The 26,946-nt window shown below is 41.9% G+C and overlaps 2 protein-coding genes across 18 annotated transcripts in view; both read right to left on the bottom strand.

Annotated features, from left to right (window-relative positions):
- The window catches only part of LOC125371719 (CD109 antigen-like), a 44,768-nt gene extending 35,875 nt beyond the window's left edge, over positions 1–8,893 (bottom strand). For all 8 annotated transcript variants that reach the window (XM_048387559.1, XM_048387560.1, XM_048387558.1 and 5 more), the window contains exons 1-6: positions 8,821–8,893; positions 7,903–7,964; positions 3,767–3,921; positions 3,613–3,638; positions 1,582–1,735; positions 16–86 (exon numbers count right to left, since the gene is read on the bottom strand). In XM_048387559.1, coding sequence (XP_048243516.1) covers positions 16–86; positions 1,582–1,735; positions 3,613–3,638; positions 3,767–3,921; positions 7,903–7,955 — 459 coding nt within the window. In that variant the 5' untranslated portion in view covers positions 7,956–7,964; positions 8,821–8,893. The remainder of the gene's footprint in view (positions 1–15; positions 87–1,581; positions 1,736–3,612; positions 3,639–3,766; positions 3,922–7,902; positions 7,965–8,820) is intronic.
- Positions 8,894–12,216: 3,323 nt separating this feature from the next.
- The window catches only part of LOC124117076 (CD109 antigen-like), a 59,353-nt gene continuing 44,623 nt past the window's right edge, over positions 12,217–26,946 (bottom strand). For 9 of the 10 annotated variants that reach the window (XM_048387541.1, XM_048387542.1, XM_048387540.1 and 6 more), the window contains exons 20-37: positions 24,599–24,716; positions 23,542–23,655; positions 22,768–22,869; positions 22,451–22,579; positions 21,102–21,240; positions 20,560–20,736; positions 19,881–19,962; positions 19,554–19,710; positions 19,093–19,167; positions 18,552–18,723; positions 17,995–18,209; positions 17,518–17,667; positions 16,952–17,014; positions 16,184–16,293; positions 14,897–15,044; positions 13,932–14,034; positions 13,245–13,330; positions 12,217–12,361 (exon numbers count right to left, since the gene is read on the bottom strand). In XM_048387541.1, the coding sequence (XP_048243498.1) occupies positions 12,344–12,361; positions 13,245–13,330; positions 13,932–14,034; positions 14,897–15,044; positions 16,184–16,293; positions 16,952–17,014; positions 17,518–17,667; positions 17,995–18,209; positions 18,552–18,723; positions 19,093–19,167; positions 19,554–19,710; positions 19,881–19,962; positions 20,560–20,736; positions 21,102–21,240; positions 22,451–22,579; positions 22,768–22,869; positions 23,542–23,655; positions 24,599–24,716 (2,158 nt within the window). In that variant the 3' untranslated portion in view covers positions 12,217–12,343. Of the gene's footprint in view, positions 12,362–13,244; positions 13,331–13,931; positions 14,035–14,896; positions 15,045–16,183; positions 16,294–16,951; positions 17,015–17,517; positions 17,668–17,994; positions 18,210–18,551; positions 18,724–19,092; positions 19,168–19,553; positions 19,711–19,880; positions 19,963–20,559; positions 20,737–21,101; positions 21,241–22,450; positions 22,580–22,767; positions 22,870–23,541; positions 23,656–24,598; positions 24,717–25,713; positions 25,892–26,946 lie in introns of all 10 variants that reach the window. The other variant, XM_048387537.1, reaches the window with a different exon arrangement.

Here is a 26,946-nt window from a genome sequence, read left to right as displayed (position 1 = left end):
TAAGATGTTACTCACGAAGATGTCGATGTTCATGTCGCCGGTGTACAGTTTCATGTCGGGGAACATGGCAAAGGCCCGGAAATGGACTGAAATTAACGAATGCAATAATTTTAGATCCACATCGCAAAGTAATTTGGCGTCATATATGAAGAGGAAATTACCAACCAGAACCACTGTTTTCTACTCGCACCATACCCGTAAGGGTCGGTCGGGTAGCCTAGTGGTTAAAGCGTTCGCTCGTCACGCGGAAGACCCGAGTTCGATTCCCGACATGGGTACAATGTGTGAAGCCCATTTCTGGTGTCCCCCGCCGTGATATTGCTGGAATATTGCTAAAAGCGGCGTGAAACCAAACTCACTCATTCACCCATACTCGTGCTTTTTTGTTTCAATGACCTGAAACGCTGTTTATTTCTTGGCCGCGAAACCTCTGAAATACTGTTCACAATGATGGAAACCCCAAACACATTAAACCCCTAAATACCAATTCATTAATGTGCGTATGTCAACTAATGCACTCACTAGCATGATATATAAATATCATTAATCAATTGAGGTCTTACTAAACAGCGTCCGGGGAACAATCAGCAACATTTGCTGGGTGGCAACCGTTGTTGTTGTAAAGGCGTTTCTTGGGAGCAGTGCAAGTCGTGGCACCACCCTAAGTGCGAGGGGCAGTCAGATGGGGAGTTGGATATATACATAGGCACCTTCGACAGAAGGCTGACGCTTCATGATCAGCAGTTATAGGTCTTATTCATCAGAAAACATTTGGACCCTCCGGACTGATGAATAGCAATGGCTCCTACCAATTCCAACTGAATCAAATGGGACTAGAAGACCCTGTGTTCCACAACTGTTCCTGATTTCGATTCTTACCATTTTAACAGGTCATGTCAGAACGACGTTTCGCGAACTTTGACCGATCAATTAAATAACCAGTTAACAAGATATCGACAGCACGGGTTTGAAACTGGCGTCTTCCATACTACGCTACAAAAAATACAAGGACAAAATTCTGGATTTACAATTTGAAGACTGGCTGTAAGAACAGGTCATTCCACATTCTGGAAGTACTTCACTCAAGCTATGCAAGTCTCTTTTGTTTCAAATGTTTATCCCACTGAAGCAAGAGACAGACGATGATATGGAGGGAATCAGTCGTACATCCCGTCACTTCATCGGAATACTCCGTGTTCACCTTTCCGAAGTTGCATGATTAGAAAAAGTATTCCGATCACTTTCCAAATCTGTTAAGCGGCGCTTTGATTGGTCGTTCTGGCGTGACCGGTAATGTGATGCTTTGTTTGTTTGTTTGTTTAACGCCGCACTCAGCTATATTCCAGCTATATGACGGCGTTCTGTATATAATCGAGTCCGGACCAGACACTCCTGTGATTGCGTAATGGGATGTCTTCAGATCATTGTTTAGCGGTAGCGAAAACCAAGATGTGATTTTAATGAGCTTTTTAAATTACTCCCGGACGTCTTATTAAACCCCGCGGACGCTCCGGGGCGATCTCGGACGCTCCCTGACTTTTAAACAGTAGGCCCCGTAAATTATCTCTTTCGTCGACTGACCTGTTTGACCAGGCTTGTACATGGCCTTGTCCGTCTGGATGAAGATGGACATGCTCTTGTGGTTGTAGGTCAGCGTTGTCTCGTTACTGAAGGTCAAACCACCACTTCCTGTCACCTTCAGCTTGTAGCTTCCGCTTTTGAGATCTTTGGGAACCTGATCATGCAAGGAGTCAAATGTGATCCTAATTCAAAAAGTGTTTCTACAGTGAATATAGATATCCACATCAAATAATGCATTACCAAACCAAACAATAATAGTGATAGAGGTAGACACGAGCAAATGAACCAGATAAGACAGTGTTATTTAACGTCACAACCAGCAACATGATGGCCTGTACAAAATCTTTGCTTTTTTCTTGTTTAACGCCACACTCAGCAATATTCCAGCCCCATGACGGCGGTCTGTAAATAATCAAGTCTGGACCAGACAATCCAATAACTGACATTATGAGCATCGAGCAATTGGGATACGATGAGATGCATCAACCAAGTCAGCGAGCCTGACCACCCGATCCCGTTAGTCACCTCTTACGACAAGCATGGTCGCTTTTTACGGCAAGCATGGGTTGCTGAAGTCCTATTCAAACCCGGATCCTATTCAAACATCAGTGAGTGAGTGAGTGGGTGGGTGAGCATGGTTTTACGCCGCTTTTAGCAATATTCCAGCAATATCACAGCGGGGGACACCGGAAATGGGCTTCACACATTGTACCCATGTCGGGAATCGAACCCGGGTCTTCCGCGTGACGAGCGAACGCTCTAACCACTAGGCTACCCGACCGCCCCTGATCCACATCAAAAAGTGGTCCAACTAACCAGCTGAGATCCACGCCGTCAGGGTACGATGACACACACTCACCTAATTCTCATATTGTAGCTATAACTACCCGATCCTCAGATCTACTTTATCCAGGAGCCTACACATAATATAGACTTTGGGGAGATTTGTTTATCATATAATGGGTAGGTTTCTCGACAGGATAAAGCCAACCGATAAAAACAATATCCGTTGGGGTCATATGCGATTAGAGATGCAAATATCAAAGGTTAAGTAGGACTACTTTCACTGTTTATAAACAAACATGGCGTCGCCCTCGTCATTCGGCGATCGAGTCAGAATTAACCATCGGGAATTTGGATAAACTACAGGGATAATTGCTATCATTATAAAAAAACAGACTAATATACTGAAAATCAGTGTCCTACTGTGACGTAGCTAAGGCATTTTATAAGTTTTGCAACTTTGGAGATATAAATTTCGAAACAATTTTGCGAGGGTACGAGGCCTAGCCAAGCGGGATCAGTAGCCATATCTGTGCTTGTAGACCTCTGCGGCTTGAAACCTTCTCCACAAATTAAATAGTTGGATTTGGCCGAAATATATTTGAATTGTTACCTTGTTTCGTTTTGTCGCTGTGTGTATATCTGACTACACTTCTTAACGTTATGACAGGACAGACCGACTGTCAACAACGTTTGGCCGTGGCCGTGACGTCTCATAGACTAGGGTTCGAGTAGCTTCCCTTTGACAAAGGGCAGTTACCCTAGCGGACAGACCGATTGATTGCCGCGAAAGGCAATTAAAGACAACTGTTGTTTTGCGTATATGCTGCTTCGCCACTGTATAAGAAACAGATTTCAGTTGAAACTATATTGGCTACAGTCACTGTCCGACTGACACATCACTTACCCTGTGACGTAATAAATATAAATGCGCGCATTCCAGGAAAACTCGCAATGTTTGGGTAATGTTTGTGAGAGAGGGAAAGCGATTTTAAAGCACAGAATTAAAGAATGACATTATATGATAAAGAGGTTATCACGCTTGTGTGTTTTGGGGATGGTAAATATCCTGTATTAGGAATAAACACTATGTATTTAACTCTCCAAGGCTCGCTAAATACAATGTTTATTCCTAATGCAAGATATTGACCAACCCCAAACACACTCGCGTTATAACCTCTTTTGGTGATGAATAACTCGATCCGTATATTAATATAAAAATAGAATAAATAAAATGGTTCTAATTACCTTGATGGTTATACTTTGGGGCTGACCTGTAAATAAAATAAAACATTGATTTTCAAAAAACAATGTATATAGCTACATAGGTTATAGGATACTCGGATACTATTGGTTTGTTAACAAATAGCGATAATAATGGTCATTCTGAATGGTTACCTACCTTGCACAAGAACTCCGCTTGCAGAAGCGATGGATTGCGTCCCCTTAACGAGCGCGGCCTTGACATTGACGTTAGCGGTGGCTTTGAGGATGTTGGCACTGACCTCAAAATCCATGCCCGGTCTGACGGATGTCGGGGAGAGCACGACATAGGAACTGGAACCCAAATGCCATTTCTATATTTGATCTATACCTGGTCGACATATGCATGAACTACATCATATTGAGAATATTCTCCTATATCGAGGCGTGAGTTTAACGTCGCATATATTGAGTGAGGGAGTTGGGTTTAACGTCGCTTTTAACGCTATCAGTAAGGAAGGTGTGTTTACGCAACTTTGGACAGTATGTCAGTAAATTCACGTTGTGTAAGCTTCGTGTAAAAGGAGTGAGTGAGTATTGTTTGACGCCACTTTTAGCAATATTCCAGCAATATCACGGCGGGGGACACCGGAAATGGGCTTCACACATTGTACACATGTCGGGAATCGAACCCGGGTCTTCGGCGTGACGAGCGAACGCTTTTACCACTAGGCTACCCGACCGCCCCTCGTGTGAAGGAAAGCCCCAGTGATGCAGGTCTTACACGTTTACCACTTAAAGTGCTACCAATCCTTGATACATAGCCATGACGAATCTAGGATTCGAACCCAAGCTTCTGACACACTTAAGGACGCAATTCTGTACAGCATGCCGTAGACTCCTGGGCCACCCGTGCCTCCGACACGTATATTAATGATATGATGATAACGACATAATGACACAGGACTGTCCACCATTGAATATGCAAAATACGGCTGCTAAACACGCGATCACAATACGAAAGGGTGCACGGGTGGCAGAGTTGCGCCCCTTGGGAACGCCAGAAACCTATGATCGTGGTAAACGTCCAAAATCTGCATCATTTCGGGCTTTCCTGCCACATTATGCCGACACGCTGTGATATAACTGGAATACTGTTCAAAGCGTCGTTAAACCCAACTCACTCACTCACTCACTCAAAGCGGCGTTACACCAAACGCACTCCAATGTACCGTAAGTGTGCACGGTAAACCTGACCTGGAGGACCGGCTATCAATGTATCTGTAATTCCATAATCTGAAACGTCAATTAAGATTGTCGTGCGGTACACACAAAACAAAGAGATTTACAGAGTTGACATGGCCTTACTTAACTCATCATCAAGTCGAGAGACATATCTTTCCATTAATCTTGAAGGTTTTCATCTGACACGCCGTGATACAACTGGTAAACTGTTCAAAGAGGCGTTAAACCAAACTCACTCACAATACAAAATGTAGGGCACGTTGCTGCGACCCCTGACACTGATACAAGTATGGGTTGCTGAAAACCTATTCTACCCCAGAATCTTCACGGGTCAAAATATCTGTATCAATAAATATGCCTGTATAAGCTGCATTGGCAGATTTACGGCTTCACTGCATTATTTTGAAAATTGAGCTCCACCTTACATTTGTCGATGTGGCAACACAAGGCGATACCGTGCGTTTCCCAACTGCAATGTTATTAAGCATTGCACCATGTCCGTATGTGAAGTGAGTGGCTACGTTTAAGCGCCACCTTTGACAGCATTCCAGCACGACGGAGTACACCAAAAATGAATTTTCCCCATTTTTCCCATGTTGGTCATCGAATCAAGGCCTACTGCGCGAGTCGCGAAGGCTTTTAACACCAGGCAAGGCTACCACCCCCTGTCTACTGTCTATCAATTGACTGAGTGAGTGTGGTTTTACGCCGCATTGGGCAATATTCCAGCAATATCACTGTGGGGAAATGGACACATTCTACCCATGTGGAGAATCGGACCCAGGTGCGGCGTGACGAGCGAACGCTTTAACTTACCAGGCTAGTCAGCCACTCCTGTGTCTATCACGGTAACAGAGACACATACCCTACACCACTGTTTCCTACTTGTCGTGCGCCCGTGAAGATCCGGGGTAAAATAGGTCTTCAGCAACCCATGCTTACCGTAAAAGACGACTATGCTTGTCGTAAGAGGCGGCTAACAAGATAGGGTGGTCAGGCCGCTGACTTGGTTGATGCATATCATCGCATCCCAATTGCGTGGATAGATGCTCATGATGTCGATCACTGGATTGTGTGGTCCAGACTCGATTATTTACACACCACCGAAACATAGTTGGAATACTGCTGAGTGCGGCGTTACACAGCAAACAAACAAACTTCTTATCGTGGTTTGCGGATGTGTTACAGTATTTAGAAGCGTGTTGCTATAGTAGTCGAAACAAAGAGAAAAATAAAATTGCCAAAAATATATTGTCTTTAGCGACCTTTAACAGTAAACAGCCGAGGCGTAGGGTGACAAATGTAATGAAAGACTGTCTAAGTGACTCGTGGCACAAGCGACAGTTATTTACACACATCGACGCAGCAATGTCTAGTACTTCGGGGTAAAGCGAGTTATCTAAATGTTTGTGGACGTACTGAGACCTGTGAGAGGACGAAACAAAGAAATGTCTTTAAGTAAAACCTGCCCGCTAAATCTCGCATCAGTACATTATACATGAGGCTAGCTCATTGCGTGTCAAGGTTCAAACGTGAGTGTAGGTTAACCAGTCTGTTGTCATGGTTATCGGCAAGGCCGCGGCCAGTTTGAAACAGTAGCCTTGGTCAATCCGTAAATTTTGTTAAATGTTTGTTGACACCAAAATAAGTCATATATAGTTAAGAATGTCCACTGCGTTTGCATTAAACGAAACAACTCAAATATTTCAAAAAACCAAGCCAGGGTATTCTCAAAGGCCACCGGGGACTGTGTAGCCAATAATATAAATGTCAAAATGTCATGCGTCTATTCTTCTGGAGTATTGCGACACATCACGTGTAAACACATCAAAATGCTTCTACAGTAATCCTCGCAAACTCAAATAGTTTATTTGCTTGTAATATCCGTAAAGGGTGTGATTGGTCCGGGCGCATCCGTGTTGAATCATCACGGCGAATAAGCGCTGCGGTGATAGCGATAATGGCAGACTTAATACACATGGAATTTGTGTAAAACAATATTTACTCGCTGAATACACAAACCTTGCCGATTCGTTACAGGGTGATTAAATGTTTACACTGATGGACATGTAACCAGGGTAACATTTATCAGGTGATTAATTAAATTCCTAGTCTCGTGGTTAAAGCGATCCATCGTCATATTGGAAGCCGGGCTTATTTCGTCACAATGGTACGATGTGATTTGTTTGTTTGTTTGTTGTTTAACGCCGCACTCAGCAAAATTCCAGCTATATGACGGCGGTCTGTAAATAATCGAGTCTGGACCAGACAATCCAGTGATTGGCATCATGAGCATCGATCCACGCCATTGGGATATGATGATATGCACCAACCAAGGCAGCGAGCCTGACCACCCGATCCCGTTGGTCGCCTCTTACGGCAAGCATGGGTTGCTGAAGACCTATTCTACCCCGGATCTTATCGAGTTTGGGTACAATGTGATAAGTCCACTTAAGTATGGCGTTCATCCATTCTCATCCACTCACCTCGACTTAAACAACCTTTAAACAAGTTATGTTTAAGCCGAAATTGAAACATCCATTTAGTGTAAAATTCTCGAACTTTGGTTGCAAAAATATGCTATGGTCTTTGGGATCAGTGTTCTGATAGAGCTCAGAAAAGTCAACGCTTGTGACCTGCGCGGTGGTTTCGTTTTATGTTTTATGTTTTATGTTTTATTTTTGGTAAAATGACCAGCAGTTGTAATGAGGAACAGGTGAATCTTTGTTAAAAGTATTTTTTTGAAATTCGACACCCGTTGCCTGGGTCCAAGTCGCATTACTATTGCCACCGCTTTATAGCAGAGTTTAAGGAATAAGGCACCAAGATACACGAGATCATATCTAGGTACAGTGGGGCTATGTTAACTCGAAGACTCGGTGACAATCGAACATAATATTCTACATGTCGATTTCGAGACAAGCGAAGTGCCAATATTGGACAATAGTTCTGTTGCGACTCTGATGGAACCACTAGTCACTTCGGTTAAACGATATTTCGATATAGTGGAGTTCAATTTAACGAGGTTTTATTGTTATGTTTGTGTATTGATAAACTAAAGCCTATTTGTGAAATAAAATGTATACTTACTCTTTGGCGAACGTCGCCCCCAGGAGGACAACTAGGACGAAGAACTTCAGCATCGTGGCTACCTGGAAAACAAGAAGAGAAGTGAACTTTGGTTTGAACGCAGATATGTACCTCACATTCATTTACGTTGTTTGAAAGATTACCGTGTGCCGACTGACATTTGATAACAATACACCGGATATCTGAACACCATCAGGAAATTACGACAATACTGCAAACGATTGTTTTTTTTATTAAATTGAAAGACATCGTGTAACTTGATTTTACATCTCGATATTATCAATGTCCTTACTGACAGAAGTCATTACCTAATCTCGTTAAGACGGTGATTAAATACAAATAGTTCCCTTCAACCTGGTGTGTTATGTCCGAGAAATGCAATAAATGAAATAGTGAATTTGCTGACAGCTCTATTTCACGAGTCAATTGCACTTTTATAATACTAAGGCATTGAGTTGACAACTATCCATGCACAGCTATATATATGAAAACGCCAAATCAATGAAATATTTAATGTCCGAAAACGGAAATAAAAGAGCTGTCAAAATCTCGATGGCTCAATTTTGAGAGTCGATTTCAATTCTGTAATGGCAAACGTTTTCATTAAATAAGCATTAATATAGCGCGAAATTAGAACGCCTCGCCGCTTAACTTTTCTCAGTAATCGATTTTCAGTTAAATATAGATTTACATAATACTGATATGAGATTAAAAACTCAGAAGATTCTGAAAGTTTTCTCAATCACCAAATCGTGATCATATACATGCCGGTCCAGGTAATGGAATTTTTTTGTGAAACAATCGTCTGCAAAAGTGCGTATGCAGTACTCGGTACTTTCAGGATATCAAATGAAAAGGCAAGGTCGTGGAGAAAGTGTACGGGGATCCCACACGACCGTTGTACCCAAAGTTTCTCACCTTAACAAAGTCAGCCCCTCAGCTCATCTGGGCCAAAAGCGGGTGGTCTTATATAGTGTCCCCACAGGGAGATAAAGCAGGTGACCGACCATATCTCAAGTGTTTTTAAATATGTTCCTTTTAGCTGACAGGGTACACACACCACGAGATTACACGTGTGACATTCAACTCTACCCGCCGAGTTGACTCCCTCTACCCGAGCTGATCACATTGAACTCTACCCGCCGAGTTGATTCCCTCCACCAGGGCTGATCACATTCAACTCTACCCGCCGAGTTGATTCCCTCCAACAGGGCTGATCACATTCAACTCTACCCGCCAAGTTGACTCCCTCTACCAGGGCTGATCACATTGAACTTTACCCGCCGAGTTGATTCCCCCCACCAGGGCTGATCACATTCAGCTCTATATATGGTTTAACGCAATTTATTCCAGCAATATCACGGCGGGGGACACCCATGAAGGGAATCGAACGTCTTCGGCGTGACGAGCGAACACTTTAGCCACCAGGCAACCAGCCGCCCTAGTTAGTATTAGTATTTGTGTGGGGTGGAGCGGCGTTTGAAGCGCGTACAAAGTAAGACCTTCATGCGTTATAGTCTGTGACATTCGTAAATGCAGCGTTTATCAATTTCCATTTATTGAGATACACTTGTATCCCCGGAGATGCATGGATTTAAATACATTATTGGTATGGCATCGATATTCAATTATTGCATTCACCCGCTTTATTTTTTGGACGTGCATTATATATGAAAACGGGTTTATACTGTACAAAACTGATATTTCAGGGTCGTTACAACCAAAATATCTGCAATCGAAGCAAATTTATTGTACTGAGATGCGATCTCCAACTTTGCTGAAGATGTTTGATGATGTTAGTTAATGAATCTTCATGATAACACGAAATATGACGATTCAACTCATGATAAGGTGTTCATACATTTGAAATTGGCCAACAAGGGTATGAATTTAATTAATTAAGGAAATATCTTCCAAAAAATATATATGTTTCAAAATCAAGATATCATACTCCTATACCAACACCATTGCATCAAAAAAAAATTCGAAACAAAAAGTCATGCAAAATGCATTCGATGGTACATCCAGCAAATGTGTTTGCAAATACACCCACATTCCTATGCACCTGCTGAACATATCATCACTGGTTATCGCTAGTTTTTGGAAGGATTCACAAGCTCCATGAGAATTTCTATGACTTCAAATTACCACTTTTGTCACAAAACTCATTTCTTACAGTTCTTGCTGAATGAAGTGGACATGGTAACCATTGTTGGTGCATTCAGACCCGTTGCACGTCATCGTACTCCAGCCGCGTGGCCCCGATTATGTTTCAAGGTTTGTCAGCACCACACCCGTGCTCGTGGGTTTCACCGAAGTGGTAAACATCTGAGACCTGCATCACTTCGGGCTTTCCTCCCACATTAAGCTGACACGCCGTGATATAACTGGAATACTGTTAAAAGCGGCGTTAAACCCAACTCACCCACCCATCCAGCCGCGTGGGACGTTGCTCGTAATATTGATCACTTGATGGTCTGGTCCTGATTATTTTCAGGTTCCGTCTCAGCTTGAATATTGCTGAGGACGGATGCAAGGAAACAACTAAGTCATCCATCAATACACAGTTCCAGTTGTAAAGAACTATTCAGAGAACTATTCAGAAAGTAGCATGTTTTTACAGATTTATAATGATACGGTTTTTCCCTTTTTGTGTGTTCAGTTGCATCCCTGAGGTATGTTCGGAACCTATGCTAGGGGGTTCGAATCGCACTGGTTATAGTCTTTGGTTTGTCAGCAGCTTGCCAGTGCCCGTGGATTTCACCAAGCTGGTCAACGTCTAAGACCTGCGTTACATCAGGCTTTCCTTACGCTGCGAGTTAACTAAAATACTGTTCAAGTAAACCAGTTGTAAACACGAACATTCTTTTGGAGGTTTTGATGAGTCATTTGATTAATTATCTTTAGCATTCATTCATCCATGTTGATTATTATGTGCATGTACAGTGTCATGTTGACACATCTATATCCACCTACCAATTGCAACAATTGTGTTGGGAGAAGACAAACAGGCTGTAATCCCTTGAATTCATTGACAATCATACCTTCAAACAACCTATTCATGAATATCTGTAGTGTGCCTGCCGTGATGGAGATATTCGTTATCTACGGAAGTGAGATATACAGAGAAACGACCACGGGATAGTCACCACCTCATTTAAATCAGATGTTAGTTCTTGCTACTGCTTCACAAAGGTCTAAGGACATCCCCTTACGGGGTCACGTCAGAACGATCTTTCACCCGACCAATCAGAGCGCCACCTACCAGATCAGGAAAGTGACAGTCGAAATATGTTTTCTAATCATGCAACCTCGAAAAGGTTAACACGGGTTATTCCGAACGACAGGTACGGGCTGTACGACGGCTGAAATTGTCGAACGTCTCTCGCTTCAATGGGATAAACATTTGAACGAAAGAGACTTTGCATAGCCCATGGGAAGTACAGTAAACTACGGTTATAACGAAGTCAAAGGGACCACTAATTTTAGTTCGATATAACCGCAGTTCGTTATAAGCATATATACAGCACAAATACAGCAATTGACCGGGACCATACATAAAGTTCGTTATATCCTTCAGCTCGTTATAAGCGTGTTCGTTATAAACGTAGTTTACTGTACTGCCATATAGTCTCGGCCATCTATTAGACATTCCAGAATTTTCTTTTGTTCAGTTTTCAAATTTTGAATCAAGAACTTCGTCAAAATATATTTCAAAGCGACGTAGTCTGGAATGGAAGTCGCCAGTTTGTCACTAGTGCCGTATAGCTCAAGAAAACTGCTTTCTGATTGGCTAATGTCGACTTCTTGTTAGTTATTTCATTGGTCGGTCAAAGTTCGCGAAAGGTCGTTCTGACGTGACCTGTAATGGGATGTGATCAGACCTTTGTTTTGCGATGGCGAGGACTAAGATCTGATTTTATAAAGATTGGAGAGTCATATGTATGTCATGTGTATACCGTTTTTAATTTGAACAAAATCAGTAAATGCGCTATCGTGTCACTGGGTTTTCTGGTCTATCACTGGTACTGGTCGTATCACTGGCCCCACAGAGTATTGTTCTGCGGGTGTCAGGCAACAAACAAGCACTTACTTTTTATGCACATTCTGTGAGTGTGGGTGCTACCGGTAGGGTGGGACACGCCTACCCATTTCGCGAACACTCTGGCATCATCACTGATTTTTTTTTGCACAATTCATTTAATTTTAACCGCTATTTTTCCTTATACGCCACATGCTATTTGTTTCGGCGAAAAATCGAGTTGTGATATTCTCTGCCGATGACGTTGTGATAAATTCAATACAAACAAAGAGTATGTTTATAATGGACATTTTATTACATAAACGCGCAACATGAAATGTGTAGAACACATTCTTCCTTCTTGATGTCTCCGAATGTGATGTGATCTTCTCTGTGTGGTGATTCTCTCAGTGAGTGTGTTCATCTCCCGGCCTTGGCCTAGAAATACAGACGTCAAAGTTGTCAAATAATTTCTGCAGTGAAATCTTGCACACATCACACAAATAATGCACACATAGTCTGCCGTTCAACCATACACACATCACGCAGCTGATACACACGTAGTCTGCCTTGCAACCATACACACATCACACAGTTGATGCACACATTGTCTGCCGTGCAACCATACACACATCACACAGCTGATGCACACATTGTCTGCCGTGCAACCATACACACACCACACAGTTAATGCACACATTGTCTGCCGTGCAACCATACACACATCACACAGCTGATGCACACATTGTCTGCAGGAAAATCATACTGACAGACATAATTAAGGGAACATGTCCTAATGGAAGCCTGTGTGTGCTCTACCACGGTATATATTACATCGTAACTCCCCTGAAACTGACTTGAGTTCATCGACAAGGTAGTGCGTCATCAAGACGAGACAACACCCAAACCCAGTTGTCTGTTTACCTGGTTTTGTTCACATATCTTCGATTATATTATACAGATACAGTAAACTACGGTTTTAACGAACTCAAAGGGACCACTAATTTTATTTCCTAATAACCGTAGTTCGTTAAAAGTATGTATACAGCAATTGGCCTGGACAAAGAAATAGGTTCGTTATATCGGTCATTTCGTTATAAACGCAGTTTACTGTACAGTACAATGTGAAGTGCATCTAAGTAATGGATAACGATATAACATATCATCATCGTTAGACCATAGGACTATAAATGTAGCAAGATCAAAATATCAATTCTTGTATTTAATCTCCCAGGTGATATTCAGTTATCCGGGGTCGCGGTGTAGTTTTTTACATCAAAGGTTTTCGATGTGTTATACATAACATCACATCAGAACTCACCACGCAGTTTTCACACTCCACACACACGCTACAGATGTTGGAATTCTTCAGAAGCTTGGACTGGTAGAACGCTGTCACTTGATTGGCTGAAAAAGGAAATGAACGCATTCTATTGGCAGATAGCAGTGTGCTTTGTAAGTGCAACATAATAATCCTAAAGGTTTTAATGTTCAGAGGCAATATCCTGAATGAGTGAGCAGACACACGCATTATTCTGTTTTGGTTTTGTTTGTTTGTTGTTAAACGCCGCACTATTCCAGCTATATAACGGCGGTCTGCAAATAATCGAGTCTGGATCAGACAGTTCAGTGACTGACCTCATGAGCATCGATCCACGCAATTGGGATCGATGACATGCATGAATCACGTCAGCGAACCGGACCAACCGATCCCGTTAGACATCTGTCTACTACTCACTGTGGGTGGTTGTAACGCCTCTTTGAACAGTATTTGATTAAAATCACAGCATGTTAACTAAATGTGCGCGAAAAGTCAAAATTGGCGTTTACAGCTATTATGAAACCCATGATCACAAATGTGCTGCTGACGGACCTTGAATCATATAGAGGGCGAGTTACGTGATTCGACCACATGTTCAGCGGTCCCGGTACGACTAAGGGACGTAACTCCAACATCTCATTGCGGCGCCTTGGACACACATCGATAATGATAGAATTTGACACTTACTTGGCTCATAGTAGTCGTAGACTCTGACAGGAACGGGCTGTGACTTGGCTACAAGACCTGTTCTCTGGAGGGTGACGGACAGACACACTGGGGTGGTCCCGATCTGTGACATTAGCAGAGTCGAGTTAGTAACACAAACAGTAGAATCTTGTCATAAAGTTTTGTTCCAATAAGGCCAATGTGCACAATACCATTGTAGCGCTGAATATTTTAAAATTATTTTAAGCTGGACTGTAATTATTGAGGGTGAGGTGGGTCGAACTGAGGCTTAACATCGCGTTCAAGATTGTTGCACGTGTGCGTATGTGCGTGTGTGTGTGTGTGTGTCTGATTGTACTAGTCAGGAAAAATACCGATTTTATAGTGCCAGCCCACTGATATACCACGCCGCAGTTGACAAGAATACTCCACTCAGACACAGTATACTAATGCCGAGGGCCAGGTGGGGTAACAACAAGTACCATCTTTTAAGGCCTTTTTGTACGACTGGGTCGGGGATCGAAACCACGACCTTCCGCTCTCCGGGCAGGCGCTCTGTCTACTGGACCACGGAGGCAGTTATAACTAATAAGGAAGTTCACTGACATGCCGACCGATATTTATTTGGTTGGTTGGCTGGTTTGTTGTTAAACGCCGCACTCAGAAATAAATATTCCAGCCATATGACGGCGGTCTGTAAATAATCGAGTCTGGACCAGACAATCCAGTGATTGATATCATGAGCATCGCTCCACGCAATCTTTATTTGGAGAGACTAAAGCATAGGTTTTACGAAATACGTTCATTTTGGGCAAGATTTGAATTATACAAATAATGTAATCTTTGATGTGAAACATATTAAAGAGCCGGTATATAAACATATGAAAATAAATTTACAGTGTTTATGAATACATTTAATTAAATAAAATGAATCCAGTACCATGGATTAAGTCAACGAGAAGGGATGGTGACGGATAATATCTCACCTCATCAAAATACAGAACCACCTTTTTGTTGGGAGTCTCGACCCTCTTGAGGGTCTTCAGTTTGGTGAGTGTTTCAAGGTCGGCATCAAAGCCGGAGGGAACTCCGAGTTCCTGAATTGCCATGCCACTTGCGCCGGTCGACAACCATCTGAGGAGGCAACGTGGTACTGATGTGTAATAGTCCTTTATTACCGTTATGTATTTTTTATGCATTATTAAACGAATGGAGTAAACCATTTATAAATCATTCTCATACTTATCATATTTATATGAATCGAAATTAAACTTGTTCATTTCGACCATTGAATGTTCGGAACCTAAAATTATACCAAATACATAGCCTTCGCAAACACATGTCAAAAAGATTGATGTGAATGGGTTGCGGGAAACATGGTTCCAATATTTGAAGATGAGCAAGTCGTTAACCCAAGCTGATCTTCTTGGGAGTTGGATTTAAAGACACAACAAACATACGTTCATCTTTGGTACCCGACTTGCTCCTGATTAGATTTTTCTCCAGAAGGAGGAATATCATCCTTTTTAACTCATTATAGCCAACCTTCTGTATTTCATTATGTCCGATGACCAAACCTTGCAGTTGTATTGAAGCGAAAAGGAGAGTTGTAGCATTTGAAACAGATGATGAATTAAAACAATTATATACTATTTCAATGTTTTCCATCAGTATGCAATTGCACATTGTAAAGGTGTGTAGGTGAGGTGAAATGTGTTTTTACTTCACGTCGAGTTTATGTAAACAGCGATGTGCATGCACGTGTGTGTGTGTGTGTGCGTGCGTGCGTGCGTGCGAGTGTGTGTGTGAGTGTGAGTGTGTGCGTGCGTGTGTGCGTGCGTGTGTGTGTGTGTGTGTGTGTGTGTGTGTGATTGTGCGTGTGTGTGCGTGTGTGAGTGTATGACAAGTAGATCTATGTTGGTGTGGCAACTCGAAGTGGGATAAAGCGTATGATGTAAGTCGTCAAGAAAACACTATGACGTCGTGATAGATCAATGCCAATAGATCTCCACTGGATGATCCTCCACTGGACTAACACATGTCACTGTGCAATAAAGGTTTGTAAAACAGACTGATACAAACAGGGTGTATCTCATTATCAACGGTCGTCCATGTTATTGTTGCCGCTACTGATCATGGCAATTGTTGGCAATGTTCAGCTTCTGAAAATGCTTTACTCCTAATCAGTTGCCGAAAGACTTCAACGTGATGTCTAAGGGTACATATGTGTTATGTCTGTCGGTAGTAAGTGTGATGGCTGCCCCCACCCTCACCTGGTGCAGGTCTGGACGGTGATGGAGTTGATGTCCTCACTCAGAAGCGTGACGGTCACATCAAACGTTGGCTCCTCCACCTCAGCCTCAACGTTGAAAAACACGGCGACCTGAACGGCATTTAAAGAAATATGCTTTCACCACATCTTAATACACTATCAGCGTTAACTTAACACCCAACTTATATATGTACAGGTAACTCAACATTTATATCAAATGCCATCATAAAAAAGAATAGTGTTATCAGTATAGAGTAAACTGTCTCAAACACAAATTGAACATGATCTCATTTCGAAATAGCATGTTTGCATATAACCATGATGACAATGTTTGCAGTTTAGTAACACAGGTGCGTCGTCGTACCTGCACACTAATAATCATAGTTAATGCGCCTTTTTGCGATGGGTCTGAAGTGGAAAAGGTTCGCTCGCCACACCGAAGACCCGGGTTCCTTTTCTGACATGGAAGGGCGGTCGGGTAGCCTAGTGGTTAAAGCGTTCGCTCGTCACGCTGAAAACCCGGGTTCGATTCCTGACACTGGTACAATGTGTGAAGCCCATTTCTGGTGTCCCCCGCCGTGATATTGCTGGAATATTGCTAAAAGCGGCGTAAAACCATACTCACTCACTCACTCTGACATGGGTACAACTCGTAAATCCCATTTTCAAGTGTTCCCCCGCCGTGGTATTGCTGGAATATTGCTAGAGCGGCGTAAAACTCTACTCACTCAATGTTGCATGCTACTAGTATGCGTATGATGCCACCGACCTCAACAAGAGCGATGCCGGACCCTGTAGCCTGTACATTGACGCTGCTCGGGATGGATGGAAGCTGCAGGTAAAAACGGGTACGAAATCGTGAATATGTAATATATAAAGTATAACATACAATGAAAAGCAGTTAGTCCAGGGATGCTGTAGGGAGCATTAGTACTTAACAATAGGTACTGCCCATGATTTGGTAAGTTCAATTTGTAGATCCGGGCCAGTTAACTTGGAAGGGATATGGATTAACGAGATTAAATTATATGAACATTAAAAATATTTTAGGAAACTCAAGAGTGGATATGGATTAACGAGATAAAACTTTATGTACATTAAAAATATTTTAGGAAACTCAAGGGTGGATATGGATTAACGAGATTAAACTTTATGTACATTAAAAATATTTTAGGAAACTCAAGAGTGGCCGAACTAGTCAAGAACTGAACATTTCATACCCGGATAAATGGGCGAATATTTATGCACATTTTTGAATATGTGCGAGTTCAGTATTGACATGGTAGAGCGTGTGATCAGTGTGCAGCTGAAAGAAGGGTATTGGTGAGTACTCACCTCGACACTCTGGAGCACGAGCGCGTTGTTCTGGTTGACGGAGAATTGGTGTCTGAAGCTGCCACTGCTCACTGTCACCTGGATGTCGAAGTTGTTGGAGTACGCCATCTTGGCGAACTCAGACAGAGCCTGCAAGGCCAACACCGTGTCCTGGAAGAATATGACAGAGCCCCATACCAGTGTGAAGAAGAAGACTCAAGAAGAGTTTATTGCACTCAACACGATCAACAGTCACATCCATTTTAATACACGCACGCACGCACAACGACCTCACCAATGATGCTTTGGCTTATAGACAATTTCTCTAACAGGTATACTGTTATATCTAATGCGTTTGAGATATTCTAAAATGAAATCAACGACGCGGGCCTACCGCGCTTTGTGTACTTTAAGACAAGAGTTCAAGAGAAGGCGAAGTGGGTCTTGATTGTAATAAGAACCTGTGTTTTTTCCTAACAATGTAGATATAACACTAACTTGGGTGGAGGAAAATCCGCCGTGGGGATTACGCTGTGACGCCAACCACTTCATGATGTTAAGACCGCCGCTGAAATCGTTTTTCTCGCCGAAGATCAGCAGAGCGTATGCCGTCATCTCGATGTCGATGGCCTTCTTGGTTGATGGTGGTCTCCAGTATTTGGTGGTGGACTGTGTTGTCTTGACCTCAGGACGGTGCCAGTACTTGAATCCATCTGGAAACGTAGTTAACCAACACATTAACTTCAAAAAGAAAATGTAAGGCATGAGCATGTCCGTGACCAACGATGAACTGTTTACGAGATACGTGTATACCTTTTCGATTACGGTAAGAAAATCAGTTTGTATCAAAGATTTGCTAATGTGCAAAAATTAGACAACCGCATCCTTCAAACCTAAATAAGCCTTATGATCTCCTTTCAAAATGTCCTTTTACTCATTCTTTTAAATTCTGCAGATCCGTTTGGCCCAAAACGGTCTCATTGTACCGTGGCCTTGGTGGACATAGTTGAATATGAGTTTAAGTTATACAGAAGTTGAAAGAACATCGATGCTACCTTTAACAATAGCATGAGAGTTTAGTGTAGCAAAGGAAGTGTCGGTCTTGGTGCTGCCGGCAAGCTGTAGGGCATAGGTGATGATGGCCAGTGAGTAGTCATCTGCTGGAGTCTCATTCTCAAGGAACTGAAGAGCCTTGGTCGTGGCTGTGCGTATCCGCTGTTGGACATTCTGTGCAAATTACAAGAAGATGTAGACAGCCTGAATTCAAGAGACGCCACAAAGGAAGTATTATTGTGCAATAATGAGTGCATGAAATAAAATAACATGCTCAACTGAACATGTAGAGCCAGGGGTTGTGTCTATTTATTAGTGATGAAGACATGTCCCAATGTTCCTGTAGCCAGAGGTCATAGGTATACAACTATTATCTCCATATATGATATAGCTACGCGATAAGTCGTAAAGAACAATCAAGAACGGAGCGTGGTTTATTTCACGATTAAGCAGTGTTCTATCCTGACGCTATTCCTGGAAATTCGAATATACAGTCGCAATTTGATGGTTACTCGTTTATTTCTTAAATAAAGATTCACTTACCCCAACGAGGTCGTTGTTCTCGAGAAGGGCGATAAGAACATATGCCGTCAATGAAGCACCTTTGTTAGAACCTCCCTTGAGAAGAAATCACGGGCATATAATAATTAATGTCATTATTAACGTAAAACATGTTTCAAGGTATTCATATAAATGACCACAACAAACACATAAAAACGGAAAGGGGATTATTTACAGTTATATTCATAATATTGCAGGTGCATGACACGCAGCATAAAGGACAATGCCAAAAGACAGTCGCTGAGAAGTTGCAGGTCATCACGTGTGTTACTAAAGAAGTTGACTGTGTGTGATTACAAACCATATTTAAAAAAATAATATTATTGGTATTGGACCATTCAATGGGATTTGTACAATAACAGTACAAACCTATACATATATCAATGAAACACAATAAGATGTAATACATGTTGACAAACGAAGGGTGATCAGTCAGGACTCACGGTCATGTCCTTGTGGATGACCCGGCCTGGTTCAGGGAAAGAACCATCAGCCTTCTGTCTCGCTACCATCCAGTCGACAGCTCGTGTGAGGACATCGTCGTCGATGAAGGTGTATGGTTTAGCCTGATGGAACGTCTTTATAACGAACGCTGTCAACCTGGGAGCACAAATACCGAACATAATCTAACGTGCAAACTCATGCGAGATATTATTATGGTAGAATATAAAATAATATCTATTTCATCTAATGGAGTATGTGCGTTTGAAATGTACACATTGTATTAAAAATGTGTGTCTAAGAAATTCATGTGTCTTAACAGAACGTACCACATGCTGCCAGATGGGTCACGGTCACCAAACGCACTGAAGGAGCCATCCTTGTGCTGGTAGGTCAGCTCTCTCTGGTATCCTGGAGGAGATTGGTGACATGTAAGTTCAAAGTAAACGTTGACATGCTGTTGTGAGAAGGGTTTGGTTTTGGTTTGGTTTGTTGTTTAACGCCGTACTCAGCAATATTCCAGCTATATGACGGCGGTCTGTAAATAATCGATTCTGGACCAGACAATCCAGTGATTAATATCATGAGCATCGATCCATGCAATTGGGATCGATGACATGCATCAACCAAGTCAGCGAGCCTGACCACCCGATCCCGTTAGTCGCCTTTTACGACAAGCATAGTCACCTTTTACGGCAAGCATGGGTTGCTGAAGGCCTATTCTACCCCGGAATCTTCACGGGTCTGTGAGAAGGGAGTTTATGGTATTGAATGTTTATCATTTCATCCCATCGCCCATTATTGCTGTCCATTATTCCGAAGATTTGAGGAAGAGGAAACATCAACCAGTGAATCTAGATCCCGATGCACAAGGTTTGGTCGCACTATGGCTGTCCTTATTCTACACATGTATGACTATCACAGCGCTGAGTGGATCGGGGAACTTTCTGTTGGGAAGGGTATGGAATTCATGAGTTTAAATAGGTTCGGGCGGCACCACCGACATACCAGATTCCATGTACTTGATTGCCTTGTCTTCTATGTCTCCTGTCAGCTGTTTGGTTGCTGTCAGATAGTTGGTTACAAACACATCCGGTGCCAACCCCAGCATCGTCTGCTCACCACATCCGGTAGGCATGCGCAGAAGACTGTCTAGACCACTTACAGTTGGGCCCATCAGGTCACCTAATCGAACATGACAGGGTTATAGAGACGTTTGTCGGATAAAACAGAACAGTTGCCGCATTAAATTCTGGACATAACTGTAAGTTTGTATATATTGCCATAAAGACGGTTCAATTCATTCCATTTTATTTTCTTAAATTAACTAGCATACCAACGTGGGAACTGAATAGATACATTATAGATGTCGCATCTCTGAAATGACAATTATTTTTTATGATTACCCACTGAAGAAGACAGAATCAAATTGGCAAGCTACCACTAATCTTAGAAATTGAGTAATTCAATCGTGATTTTGTAACGCCATGATGCTTGATATACTGTGAACACCTGGATATGCAACGGTATTGTTTTATTTTATCACTGACCAATGGCGGTGATTCTAGCGGTCTGTGATCCAGAGACGACGTTCTGTGGCAGAGTGATGGGGACATTCTTGGAGAAACTGGTGGCCTGCTTCAGGTCAATCAGGACAGGAACATTGTACTCTTTGGGGGTTCCTTCGGGCTGAAGAAAGATGACATGATGAATACATGTTGGAACACACTGTACCCTGCAGGAGCTACATTAGAGAGATAACGTGGTGAATACGTATGTTATGATAGCCCTAGATATGAATGCATGCTGTTTTATCAAAACGCGATTTTTGTTCTGTAGAAAGGTTTCCTAACCTATGACACCTCAGTTGGTCATAAATGAATGTTCTTCGCTTTACACGTTTATTGTGGATAGTGTCCTATAACGGAATGTCTGACACATTACTAGGCATTATTGATATAAGACATAACACATAACACTAATGAAAGTTCGTCGTTTGAAGTAATCACATTCCATCTGACTTTTTCACACTTGATAAGTTTCATTTCAATTGTATTATCTTGAAATGTGTCTAAAAGCAAAACGTTTTTACAGTATAATAACCGCAAATGTAGCCTAACTTAGCATCGACTGTGCTTTATCGGTCTAACATAGTGAGATGACTGTGCCTTCTTGGTCTAACATAGTGAGATGATTGTGTTTTGTGGGTCTAAAACAGTGAGATGATTGTGCCTTGTTTGTCTAACATATTGTGATGATTGTGTTTTATTGGTCCAACATAGTGAAATGATTGTGCCTTATTGGTCGAACACAGTGAGAGGATTGTGTTTTATTGGTCTAACATAGTGAATGATTGTGTTTTAGGGGTCTAACATAGTGAGATGATTATGTTTTAGGGGTCTAACATAGTGAGATGATTGTGCCTTGTTGGTCTAAAATAGTGAAATGATTGTGCCTTATTGGTCCAACATAGTGAAATGATTGTGCCTTATTGGTCTTACATAGTGAGATGATTGTGCCTTATTGGTCATACACAGTAAATGATTGTGTTTTGTGGGTCTAACATAGTGAAATGATTGTGTTTTATGGGTTTAACATAGTGAGATTATTATGTTTTAGGGGTCTAACATAGTGAGATGATTGTGCCTTGTTGGTCTAACATAGTGAAATGATTGTGCCATATTGGTCTAACATAGTGAGACGATTGTGCCTCATTGGTCAAACATAGTGAGATGATTGTGCCTTATTGGTCTAACATAGTGAAATGATTGTGCCTCATTGGTCAAACATAGTGAGATGATTGCGTTTTACGGGTCAAACATCGTGAGATGTTTTAGGGTCTAACATAGTGAGATGATTGTGTTTTATGGGGATGACATAAAAATGGATAATGAAGTACCTCGACCAGAAGCTGTCTCTTGACGGCGTCAGCAGCGAGGGTGGATCGAGCGGAGACGGTCAGGTCGATCTTACCCAGTGTGGCGGGGACAATGGGGAAATATACAGAGGTGGCGCCACCTGCCTTCACCTGGAATATCGGAGATTATACACACACGTTTAGTAAAAAAAACACCGACAAAGTCAAGATCATATTGCGAAGTCCAAGATCAGATTGCAGTAGAAACAGTGGTAATTGAAGTGCCATTAAAAAAGACAAATATTTACTGGCGACGCAACAAAAACATATCACGATTATCAGTGAAGCAGGGTACTCACATAAACAGTCTGCGTTTGGTCCTTGGATTCTGTTTGTTCCCGACCGTTAGCATCAATAACAACATTCAGGTAGTCCTTGGATTGAGGGATGGACACAACAGCCTGTAAGGAGGTCAAGGTATTTTAGTGTCAGTGAGGAGGTTAAACTCCACAGTTCTCTATTTCTACAGCTCATATCGCGGCATATCAACTTAATTGGGAAGAAGGTCGGATGCCCGACAGGTCTTAGGCGTTTGTTACTTTCGTTAACACAGGGGCAAGGGGGAGGAGAAATAAAGGATTTTAATCAGGCCGAGTCTGGGATTCGAACCCACGGTCTAGGATCCTGGCAGAGTATTGTGGCGCTTCAGACAACAGGTCCCTGGGAATGCGTACCTGTAGCCGTTTCAGAACCACATAAAACAATTTATACACCTCCTAACATTGCCATCTTTTTTATCAGAAACGTCAATGCGGAAGAACAACCCATATGTTTATCAACCCAACAGGATTTGGTTGTAAAGAAATTTATGCAAGTACGTTTCAGAGGTAGTCGCAGGGTGACGTAACATTGTTAATGACATTGAATGTATAATAATAAAGACTAATCAACACTGTTTTAATGGAAAAGACAAAGAATACTGATCGCAGATCGATATGCTCAGTATGTATTCAAAATGTTTCATTTCATATTGAATTTATACATCGACGTTTTGGGTGAGATAGTTGAAGACGATGGCCTGGACTGGCCTAACACTGGAAGCAGCAACTAATAATGTCCTCTCTATTACTCACGTCGACGTCCTGGGTGAGGTAGTTGAAGACGATGGCCTGGAGAGCCAGCTGTTCCCCTCGCGTCACGGAGTAGGGCAGGTTGAGGCTCACGAAGAAGGGGCGGAACACTCGGATCTGAACATAGACATATTGTGTAGGCATATGAAGAATTTATATGCTTATTAAACGGTTCTCTCCATCCAGGGGATCTTGACAGATTATATCGTATATATAACAAGCTTTCTTTATTTACATCAATCCCTCTTCTACGATAATAATGTAATCTGCCTTCGGAGTAGCCTCTTTTTAGCATTCAATGGTCATGCTGAAGACACGGGTCGATACCACCGGGTACAATTTCAGATGTAGTGGTATTGACAGAAAGGGGCTTAACGCTGCGAGAATCGTATTGGAGGTATGTTGTTTGCCTCTAGTGAGTGAGTGAGTTTGGTTTTACGCCGCTTTTAGCAAAACAATAATATTCCAGCAATATCACGGCGGGGGACACCAGAAATGGGCTTCATACATTGTACCCATGTCGGGAATCGAACCCGGGTCTTCAGCGTGACGAGCGAACGCTTTAACCACTAGGCTACCCGACCGCCCTGTTTGCCCCTAGATCTGGACCATTAAATTACGAGTTAACCGCAGTAGCATCGTGTCGATACAGTGCTTTATTGAATAAGGAGAATTTACACTAAGTCATTTTCAACAACATCTGTTAATTGTTTATACACTGGATACATATAGGCAGTACAGTGGTTGGTGGAGTTTCATGTCTGAGCAGAATCGTTAAATCTGATGGTTCTCTACCCAGTGTTAATTAACGCCACTCAACAACCACTGACCACAAAATGACCCCTTTTCAAACGTCGTTCGGCCGTACTCTGTTCGATATTTTCCCCCGTGGAGATTCAAAGTAACGAGAGATACGGTTACATATATCTACATTAAATATATAATATTTGTTTTGCAGTCCACATGTACGAACAGAGCGACTTAAAGTTCAGCTCTGGGACAATAATCCACAGATCGGATCTTCCTCAGAGATCCTTTGAATAATTGATTAATGCCATACCTTAGCTGAGGTTGGTGCAATTCCAAGGCCACTCTGAGCGTTGACGGCGAAGGCGCTAGCCACCCAAGACGTGATGGTGTCTGGCACTGTTGTTGAGATGACAGCTTTGCCATCGGTACTGTAGTATTCAAATGATGTAACAACTGATTATATGGGCAGCTGATTACACGAACTGAATATTATTGACCTACACATTAAAATATAACGTCCATCATTATTAACACACACATTAATGCAGTTTATATGACATATAACTTCAACTCAAGAGAACAATCAGTCTCCTCTAGATTATCCGCCGAAACAGATTCCACTTGGTGTGGAAGGCAAAATAGTGATAAATAAACGTATTTACTGGACTTAAAATGTAGTAGAAAATATAACTAACTATCAACGATATATGTGCGTACGCTTACAAAAATATATTCATGGTATCATATAAAGAACAGTTTAAATCAAACACTAAAAGCATTGCGCTAAGCAGCAGAGATAAGGTTATAAGCAGGTTAACACTGGAACATGCACAAAACATGCACAAAACATGCACAAAACAACACGCCTTGGTAAGAAGGTTTACGGTACGCAGAGTGGAAAAGTGAAAGGTTCCGTTAAGAAAGTTCAAAGAAGCAACTTCCAAAATACTGTGGTAATGCCTGTCACATAAAATACATGGCATTTGCAGTGGGATCCCCCATCTTAAAGAACCAGCTGCCAATGGACATTCACTCAAAGGACCATAAGCATTTCAACGCCGAGTATGCAATTCCAGTGCAGCATTTTGGTATGCAATTCTGTAGCCCTCTGTTGAAATACTTGTGATCCAATCAAAAAAAATCCAAATGAGTCCTCTCAGTATAATTATGATCCAATTAAAAACCATCTATCTGAATCTTGTTAGTAATTGATTGGTGAGCCGAAACATTTCAATGCACCAGCCTTTCAGATTGCCATAGCCAACATCATATCATCATCTAGTGGTAGTATTATATGATGAAGACACTGTCTTGGGTGTTCTAGTTTTTGTTTTGAAGAGGCAGAAGATGCAGTAGTGACAGTGTATATCCCTGCCGTCGATTATGCGCGCTAAGCCTACGGCCAACATACTAGTAATGCAGTACCCTGAGCTAGTATTACTCCAAAGCCACGTCTCGGGAAAAACGTTTCTAACTCTTTCAACCTCCTGCAGGTTTGGTTTAGTATTGGTAACTGTTCCTGTTGCAACATGGGCAGTGACCACATTTGGAAATATATGTGGAATACCACCCATCAGGAAGCCACCATGGAATCTGGGATGATCTAAATAAAACAAAGTTGCTTTGTAGTTAATAAACTCTAACATGCAGCTGTTGCCTAATCTCCAAGAGGGACACTACTATGGCATTATCTTTTCAATATTGGTTATGATGTCTATCACATCAGTTACCATTTCCTGTATTTCCTCGTTTATAACAATGGACAAAAAGAATGGTACTAAGACGAATTCAAGATATTGGTTTACATAATGGCATAATACTAGCTAAGTTTCCCATCTTATATTTTGTATTATCCGTCAATAGCTAAGTTACTCACCATTATGAACGATCACAGAGAATCATTTTCTAAGTTGCACAGTATTGTTTGACAAATACACATTCCGAGTAATTCATGTCCTTGAACAAAATACATGCATTGGTAATTATCTATAACATACTCCCTCATACCCCATTTAAGAACTTCGTACGCATTGAAGCACCTGTTCGTCAACATATACAAATGTCTAGATTAGAATTTCTAGGTCTAGTGCTGGTTGGATATTCATTAATCGATAGAGCCGGTAAGATGGTACCCTAGTTTTAGTCGGTGACAGAAGATGAAATATACCTTCACACTGACAATCTGACGGCTTGGTAAACGCTGGACCATGCTTAGATGGTATGCAAATGGTCAGTTTCACAGAGTGAAACAGAGAGTGGAGATGGGATTTCACTTTAACAATTTACGACACCGGCTGTGCTATAGCCATATTGCTGGAAATTCTGTCCTGAAAGGTTCCATTTCTGTGAGAAACCCCATGTCCGAAATTACTGAATATATTCCAAGCCAGCTCCTCCATAGCCACTATCAACAGAATTAGTGTCTGGAGAGCATGAAGGAAACATGGAATGGATGTGCATCAGCAACTGAAACATGGCAAGGACACAGTGGTATATGTAATTACCAAGAGGGGTGTGCAGGAGCATATCCTTGTGTTGCGCTTCAGATGTCTATCAGTAAGATGAGCCACGATTTCTTGTGCAAACTCATATATCATCTTGGGTGATTCCTTTCGGCATGAGATAAATGTGACAGACAAGACATCAGTGAGAAGTGCA

This window comes from Haliotis rufescens, unplaced genomic scaffold (assembly GCF_023055435.1).
Source record: "Haliotis rufescens isolate VD_foot unplaced genomic scaffold, xgHalRufe1.0.p SCAF_7, whole genome shotgun sequence".
Classification (NCBI taxonomy): Eukaryota; Metazoa; Mollusca; class Gastropoda; order Lepetellida; family Haliotidae; genus Haliotis; species Haliotis rufescens.
This window is presented reverse-complemented; position numbering and strand designations above follow the sequence as displayed.